The sequence below is a fragment of the Strix uralensis genome, chromosome 23 (genome assembly GCF_047716275.1).
Source record: "Strix uralensis isolate ZFMK-TIS-50842 chromosome 23, bStrUra1, whole genome shotgun sequence".
NCBI lineage: Eukaryota > Metazoa > Chordata > Aves > Strigiformes > Strigidae > Strix > Strix uralensis.
In genome coordinates, this window is record NC_133994.1 from 3,358,484 (window position 1) to 3,367,248 (window position 8,765).

At 44.8% G+C, this 8,765-nt stretch overlaps 1 protein-coding gene across 5 annotated transcripts in view; it reads left to right on the forward strand.

Moving 5' to 3' along the window:
- Window positions 1-8,561, forward strand: part of ACAP3 (ArfGAP with coiled-coil, ankyrin repeat and PH domains 3) — a 100,090-nt gene extending 91,529 nt beyond the window's left edge. For 4 of the 5 annotated variants that reach the window (XM_074892770.1, XM_074892768.1, XM_074892773.1 and 1 more), the window contains one exon: window positions 7,131-8,561. In XM_074892770.1, coding sequence (XP_074748871.1) covers window positions 7,131-7,237 — 107 coding nt within the window. In that variant the 3' untranslated portion in view covers window positions 7,238-8,561. Of the gene's footprint in view, window positions 1-4,012; window positions 4,290-7,130 lie in introns of those variants that run through there. The other variant, XM_074892771.1, reaches the window with a different exon arrangement.
- Window positions 8,562-8,765: the final 204 nt, after the last annotated feature.

Consider the following 8,765-nt stretch of genomic DNA (forward strand, 5'->3'; position numbering starts at 1 on the left):
TCTTTGTGAGTAGGGACTGTGTTCTGGCTGTAGCTCCCACACATGACTCTGGAGTCACATCACTGAGTGACGAGGGCTGACTCCAGGCTTTACACCCGTGTAAGTGATGCCAAATGTAGGCAGATGTGCACTGTGCATCGCTGTTGCGCTGCTACGCAGTCTCCTTCAGGTTGCATTTAATATGCCCTGGATTAAATTATCTTTCTTCCTGATACCTGTGTGAAGGTATAGCCAGCAAGGCTGCCCACTCAGCATTTCTTGTGCAGGATTAGAGGACGTTACCGCTTCACAGTCTCATGGAGCTTCATCTTTCGGTCCTTTGCATTGGGCTTTGTCTTCTTTCTGGTCCAAGTCACCCTAAATTTAAATGGGGTCCCCCACTGAGCAGGGTGGTGCCTTCACTTGTGTGTCACTGCCCCATTTGACAGCCCTTTCTTGTCAGCCGAGCTCACTTACTCTGCAACTGGTGGTAGAGTTACTATCAGTCTGAGTGGGGTCAGGAGTAAATCTAGTTTTAATGCATCAGCACTTAGAGTGCTCAGTACAGGAACCAATATCCAGCCAAGAACTCGCTCTGCTTCCTGGGTTAGGAACCAAGAGATTCCCTGTAATGAATTCTCGTTGATAATCCTATCCCATTTGATACTGATGGGCATCAGTTTAGACATTTGTCAGTGCTGATGTCCCCTCGAGTTGTGCCCTTTCCTAGAAAAAGGCCACACTGAATCAAATCTGGCATCTTTCAGGGTACTTCAGAGATCTGGAAGGTGAAAGAGATGTTCCACCACTGCCATGGTCCTATTCTGTTAATGAATTTCAGCATGGTCATTGTCTAGCAATGTTTTTTACATGTACAGCAACTTAAAACACCCCAATTGGTTTTCCAGTTTTTTATGAGAAGGTAGAAATATGACTGATCCTTTCTGTAAGCCAGTGAGAACTGGAGACGTGGCTTCCGCTTTGGGTCACCTTATTTCACAGTCAGCATTAGTGGCTTATGAGAGCAACACAGAAATCATGTACAGTTTAGGTCCATTGAAGCTCAGACTCACTGCTGAAGTACATGAAGTTAAAGCATTTGTAAATACTGATGCAAAAAGCAGTGTCTTGCAAGACAATTTATCTATTTAACATGTATTGGTACTTTATTTAGATTCAATGTATAAAGCAACTTTGTGCACTTTTCCTACATACAGTATTGGGGGGTTTTATGTTCTTTTGTTATGGATTTTGTGCTGTCTTTTTTAATCAGTGAAATTGTTAAGTATTTAATTTATTATTGATGTGCCCAGAGGACTAGTGCAATTTTTATTCAATACAGTTTGTCTGTATTTAATGTCAGGATTTTTTTGTAGCATTGTTAGGGAATATTTTTCAAAACCTGCCTTTTTTCCCCCCACAATATTCCTTTCTTCCCCTGCCCCTCCCCCCCCCCCCCCTTTTCTATTTTCATTATACAGATCATGAGGCATTAAATGCCTCTAGTTTGAAATGTAATCAAACTGTTTAGTACATCCTGCAGTTTCTAAAACAAAAAGGTTCTCCAGGAAAAAAATGCTAAGGAGGCACTTCTCAATGTTTTCTGTGTTTATTTGATTTTTTTTTTTTTTTTTTTTTGATTGGGGTGTATGTGTGTGTGTGTGCTTAGAAGTTTGGAGGGGAGAGTGGGGAAGTTGTACAGAAAATTTGTTTTCAGCAAAGTAAATGGCCAGCCAGGCTACAGGGAAGACTAGATATTGAACAATTTCTTTTTTTCCTTCTTCAAATACAGCTGTATTTGTGTTGTACAATCTCGTTTGAAATATCTAATGCCAAAACTACTCTCTTTTCGTTCTTCCTTTCTTTTAAAAGAGTGTGTATGTTATCTATATGACAGTAACTTGGTTGCAACCACAGTTAACATGAGGAGATTTGCCTTTGTCTAGAAAGCAACATGCCAGGCATTGTCAAAACACAAATGGACACGAACCATTGCCTCAGCCACGCAGATTCTGTCATCTTTTGAGTTTTTGAGATCTGGGTAAATATTTATATACCTGTCCTAGCTTTTGTTTGACTCAACCCAAACCCTGTAACCAAGTGCCTGGACGGGTAGTCTAGGTTTGAATCTTTGGGGTCTGCCACATGTCTCTGATTCCAAATGGGATGAGTTCAGGTTGCTGGCAAGTTGAAATGATACTCTCAGTGTTCCCACTACACATGTCATCCAGGGAAGCCTCAGGTTATTTTAATATTGTTGTCTCTGAGATGGTCTCTGCAATGTGAAATTTCTTTGAGCAATCTAGAGGAAAAACATGGAATCGGAAGAATTTATGTCTCTAAAGAAAAAGATTTGACAAGCTGAGAGTGTGACCAGCATAAAATAGATCAGTAACATCTCAGACCAGAAAAATGGCCATTATTTATGCAAGAGAAAAACAGGACCTCCTAAAGAAATGCACTGATTAACTTACTGTCCAGTGGCCGCAACACAGCTGTTTAGTGCTGAACTACTGTGGTGTTCCTGTGCTGCTCGACTGTCCCCGAACCCACTTCTCTCTCCTCACTGCCCGAGCATTATTGCTTTCAACCAAAGACAAAACAGGATGAACGGATTAAATGTGATACTAAACCATTGATTAGCTGGTGACAAACGCCTGCGTGAGTGTGGGTGTGAGAGTGTGTGCTGCTGTTATATGGAGAAGGGGGCGTGGGGAAGAAGTGGCTGAGCAGGAGAAGGGAGAGTGGGAGTTCTGAAGAAACGATGATTTTTTTATTTTTTTTTTTTGAGATTCCGAAATATAGAGTGCTGTTTCCATAGGAATGTGATTCATATCAGTCTGCCTGCTGGTTCCTCAGCCTTGTAGGGAATTTTGGGCTGGGGTACATCCCTTCTGAGCTGTCTACCCAGCGCTGTGTTAGTGGGACGATAGGGCAGCTGAATAGTTACAGGGGGGGAATCAGGGATAGAGGTGGGGGTAGTAGCCAAGATAGTTTCCAAGGCACGATGAGGACAATGTGTGTTTCTGGTGCAGCAGTTGAGATGGCTAGAGAGGCTCGCTCAAGTAGGAGCATTTGCCCCACAAAGGCATCTCAGCACTTTGCACCTTCCTTGCAGCGAGGGCCGTGAAGGAGCACGTTTAGTTTGTATGCCCTTGTGCTCCAACGGGTGACACGTTGGGAGCGGCCGGGTGGTTGCTGTCAGGTTGCCAGTGGCTTTGTAGACCTGTCTCAGTTGACTTCCAGCTGTCACGTCCCTCTGACAACACGCGAATGTTAGCGTGGAGTCCCCATCCTGGGAGCCCGCTACGTCAGACCTGCGACTGCTGAATCCCAGAATTAGAGTAATCCTTCCTTGCTGTAGGGTTACCTAGGCCGGCAGCCTGGAGTGAAAGCCTTGGAGATGAGAAAGCCCAGCCAGCCTCTTCCTGGCTAAGGCTCCTGTACCTTCCTATCTAAACAGCACAGAGAGAAAGAAGTTCTTTAGCCAAGTCAAAGCTGCTAAGTGTGGTTGATTAACACGGCTCCGTTACACACTGAATGGCTGGGCTGCTGTACCAGGGGCTGACACTTGCTGTAAATACGCTATAACCTATTAACCTCCTTCACTTGCCTGCTTTCAGTACAACTTTGTAACACGTTTTTTAATTCCCCCTTTCCCTACACAGCCTGTACTGACTGTAACTATGGAACCAGATATTCTGTATGTTATTATCTTTGTACAATTTTAAAACTGTTGCTGTGGTGTCTGCCTTTTTTTCCCCTCCCTTCTCTTCTATTGTCTCTTGAAACACTGTTAATAAAAATCTAGATAAACTCCTTCCCTCCTCCTCCTTTGGCTTGATTTATTTATGTACGGTTTCTTGCCTTGTTGCCTGTATTAACTGGATCTGGAAAAACCATCCCCTTTTAACCTGTTTTCCTTCTCTGCAACCCACAGCTTGAGTTTTATGGCAGTGAATAGACTGGAATGCCACGTAAATACTCTGCATTTTTGTTTCTGTGACACTGTCTCGTGATAATGTGATTTCAGGGTGCTTTGGAAGAAGGCTGGGGTAAAGGTGACAGGCTCAGATCGCACCCCCCCACCCCACCCATTCATGTTTCTTCAGAGTACCTGAATCAGTTAATGCTTGGTATGATACAAGCTCTGCTGATGGCCATCCTATAAAAGGAGACCTTGCACTAGATTAAAATATCAGTCTTCTGCACATGGACTACCCTTTCCCACATATCACAGTGCAATCCTTCCCCCGTTGGTTTCTCTCATACCGTGTGTCTGTGGCAGAAAAATAAAAGAAGAAAAGAAAGACTGGCCTGGCCTCATGATTTCTATCATACTTAACATGGAAAACAAATGCAGAAAAACAAAATTGTGGAATAACCTCTGTTTTGCCCTGGCGGGACAAACAGATCCAAATTAATGAATCTGGGTAGGATTGTGCACTCAGTAAAGGAGTTAAATAGGAAGGATGTGTTGAAATCAGGAGCGTTACAGTCATTTAAGGCATTTACAGAAGGAGAGCTGCATGGTCTTACAGCAAATTTATAAGCACAGAGCTTGGGAGACACATGGCTCGCTCCCAACCCTGTTACCGACTCCTGCTGCCACCTCTTTATTTTACTACGTTTCTATTTGCAGTCTGAAATGGAGACTGTGGTCTCACCCAACCTCACAAGGATAAATGCACTGAAGACTGAAATGCGATTACAGAAAACCAGATTTCCAAAAGACTGTCTCTTTCTTCAGTTAATGAGGATTAAATGCTTAAATATCTGCAAAAATGTGGGACTAATACTTTACTACAATAGGATTCTTGCAATTGTAGTTATATCTGAGTGTTGCCAGGAGATACTTCACCGGTATGCAGGAGGGTTAGTGATCTTGATGAACAAGGATATATTCCTGATTTTACCAACATGGTCGGGCTACTGGCAGGGGGTAACGGCAATTCTCTGTCCCACTATCTAAAAGTGCCACTTTGACACCATCCCGCTGGTGTCAAAACTAAGTCAGGATCAAAGAGGAGAAGTAGCGGCTGTTACCTGGTCTCTACACCAGAACTCAGCCAGTTCAGCACTTACTTACCTGTTGCTGTCAGGTAAGCTTAACAGTTCAACAGCAGACTCATTCTAGAAACACCCTGCAGAGATGAGTCTTTATTGTCCTCATAGAAAAGCTGCCTGTTTTCTATCTAGTGTATAAGGGCGGGGATTTTCTTCATCTCCCAGAAAGGGACCACATTGCATTTAGGGAAGGTGGGGAGGAATAGGCGGTGGGGGAGCGGGTGGAAATCCTAGGAAGCTGGAGTGATGCACGCAGGGAATGAAAGGCCATGTGGGTCATGGAGGGCCTGTCACTGGTGGGAGGGGACAGTGGTCTAACAGGCTGCAAGGCAGAAGTCACTGTAGCACTGGGATATATTTGTATGCACAGGGCAGCACTGGTGGGGGCAGTGGAAATAGGCTGAGTCCCACCTGTTAAGGAAGGGCTCAAGTGACTGTAATCAGAAGCTAGCAGGTGGGTCAAGATTTTTGTGCCTGTCACAAAACCATACATTTCCTGAGCATTGCTGTGCCTGAAAATCAACAGATCCTGATCAAAGCCTGCCTGACGATAAGGCTCATGTTATAAGCCTTTGCCACCTGCATGTGGATAATGCTGAAGACTATTATTCTCAAGACCTTTTGGGCTGGACACTCTTCATCTACTGAGAAGAGGCAATTCTGACATCCCAGTGTGCTCACCCATGAGCTGGGTTGGAAGGGGACAGCACGTTCACAGAGGGACCTGTCCTGCGAGCTTGCCTCAAGAGGAGCAGCTGGAGGAATGCGTCTTGGAGGATGCCTGCAGGGTAGGGAGCACTGCCAGGAGGGTGAGGACAAGCTGCAAGCCTTCTCTGTCCACTCGCAGCCAGACAGACACACTCTCAGACCTTCTCTCCAGCCGAGTTTGTGAAGCAATGCGAAGCTACGCTGGATCCTGCTATCGACTTGGCTTTGTGGAACTAAGTTTTTTTATTACCTTTTCTCTTCCCTCAGCCCTACACCAGTGTTGATGCATGATGTGCCTTGGGGCTACGCAGCTCACAGTAGCTGTGGCTCTACCCTCTCAGTGACTCCCCAGGACATGTCTCCTGTCAAACAAAGGGCACAGGAGCTCTGTATGAAAGACTGTACTTGTGTAGGTGAATACCTGGGATCTTTCACTTATCTTTTACCCTGTGGCTACATGGGTTCATCATCAGGTAAAAATGAGCTCAGTAGCCCAGTCGGTGGCAAAAAATTGCCCTAGAACATCAAGCAGCAAACATACAAGCAGAGATATCATTAATGGGATGCGGGTGCCTAATTACCTCTGGAATTGCAGCACAAATCTGAAACCATTCCTGCATCAAGGGAGATTCTATCACAGAGCCACTGCTGGGACACCTGAACTCTTTGCCTTCACTTGTGGTTTGAGCAGGGCCTTGAGTCAGCTGTCACGGAGAATTGTTATTATCTGATAGTGCCCTTCAACAGGTTGTTGTTTTGTTCCAGTACGGGTGGACTGATGTTGTACCTGCCACAACAAGCTCTGAAAAGTCTGGCGGCCAGAAGAGAAGCCAGACAACTAGTAAATGACTTTATCTCTGTTCCTGGCTGAACGCTGTCGCCAGCAAACTAATATCAAGCCCTGTGTTCCCGCCTGCATGAAGCTCTGCTGTTGCACAAGTGGCACAACAAAAGACCTTTGCATTTCAGAGCACTCAGCTTCCAGAATAGAGCTCTCCTTGAAGTCTTAAAAGTCTCTCTACTGTCTCTTGGGCTTTGGAAAAAAGTACCAATAATATTAAAAGGGAGGAATTATCCTAAATCTGATTGTGAAGCAAGAGTTCTGAGAGCATGTTGGCATATGCAAGCTCATGAATAATCCTGTCCTTATTAACAAAGAATGGAAAGCCAAACCAGAACCCTCTGAGACAGTGCAAGGCAAATGAGCTGGGCTCTGTCTCTGTATCACATGTAGAGCTGTTTCTTACATCCAGATGAAAGTCATGAGTTCCAAGTGAAAATGGCCTGATGCACCATGATCTCCATGGGTGGGAAGTATCAAAGCAAGGCAAAGGAAAAATATGGGGACTAATGCCTCTTCCTGTGTATTTTTGCAGGAGATGCTACCTACCTGGACATCTTCCGGGAGTTCTCTCACATGGCTTCGAACAACCCTGAGAAACTCAAAAGGAGGAGCCTACATTTCAGCCACTCCTGCAGATAGCCCCCTCCCTCCCTCTGCCAAGACCTCCTGCTGGAGGGTCGAGCTCGGAGCTGCCTGAGCTCCGCAGGCGCAGGACAGCAGAAACGTCTGAGCAGGTGTAACAGGCAAGCTGAGCTCAGCTACTGAAGAAAGACGTTCTCTGTTCAGACATGCTTCTACTAGAAACCTGTGTTTTTTCCCCTGGTGTTTGCTTTTGAGCCCGGACCAGGACAATGACAGACCTCCCAGGGGTAATTCCAGAATTGGTACGCGTTCAGACCGTAGGCTGAGGTCCCACGCCTTGACGTACCTGAATGCAGTTTAAAATGAGTTCAGCTGATCTTTTAGCTCTCGATGCCATTTCTACATTGCTATTTCTGGGAAAATCTCCCCTTTCTGGGTGTATGCAAACACTAGCATTTATGATACTGCAGCAGTGCCTGCCCCTAAAATGAAGTACAGGTAAGTGGTCCTGACCATTGAGTGTGCCAGGAGGAGACCAAGTCTGAAGGGCTCTAAAAACTGAGGAAAAGGGAATGTTGCAGAATTTAGATACGCTGCTTTGTGGCAGCATCACTGGAACCAGACTGCTCAGCTCATTAACAGACAGCGCTGGCCACCAGCCGTGCTCCGAGGCATTTCCAGCTTCCCACAAGGGCAGTAGGATGCAATTCCCTGTGGCAGGAGGCCCTGCACACGCAGACCTCCCGTCCTCTCAAAGCAGAAAGGCTGCCCAGGACATGGCACCAGACTGCCACTAAAGACATGGGGCTCCCAGTCCCAACCAGTCCACCACAAAGCCTTGGGCAAAATACTTCATTTTGCGGTGTAACTCGCCTCTTAAGATACCTCTGCCACTGAGTGCTTTGAGATATTGGGTTTAACATGGACCAGGAGATATGACACCGACTCCATGGAGACTTTACAAGCAGTACCGAAACCAGAATCCAGCTCTTTCCCTCAGGGGCTCTCTATCTCCTACTATTTGTGCATCTCACTGTTAGGAGAGTTGTACTCTTCTGTAAGGCACAGCTTTCAGTATTATTTTTGTAATTTTTATTATTGTATGTCATAGTTACCACAAATAATAAAAGGTTATGTGTGGACTATACAGGTATAGGCACCATGACATAATAAAGTGCATTGTCAGAATGATCTATATAAACTATGACATGCTGAAATGTAATATATCTTATGGCAGAAGAAATGTATTTTTTTGAAAAGGTGGGAGTGAAAAAAATCTCCCATGCAAACATTATCTATGAACTGAGAATAAAGACAGGAATTTTTTTTTAAATTCACACACATTTACTCATTCTTTCTGATTCTAGATCTTTACAAGTCAGTGAAGCACTTCAGTATGAGAAAGTTTAAAATATGAAGTTTATCTGGCACAGGTTTATGGCTTGAAAAGAAGAAGCTAAATGAATTTTTCTCCAAAGCGACACAGGATTCTAACTCTCTTGGTAGCCCTTCTGTTTTATCTGATTAAGACATGCTCTAATTTCATTAATGCTATTAATTAAACACACTAGCAACCTGGCAGCTT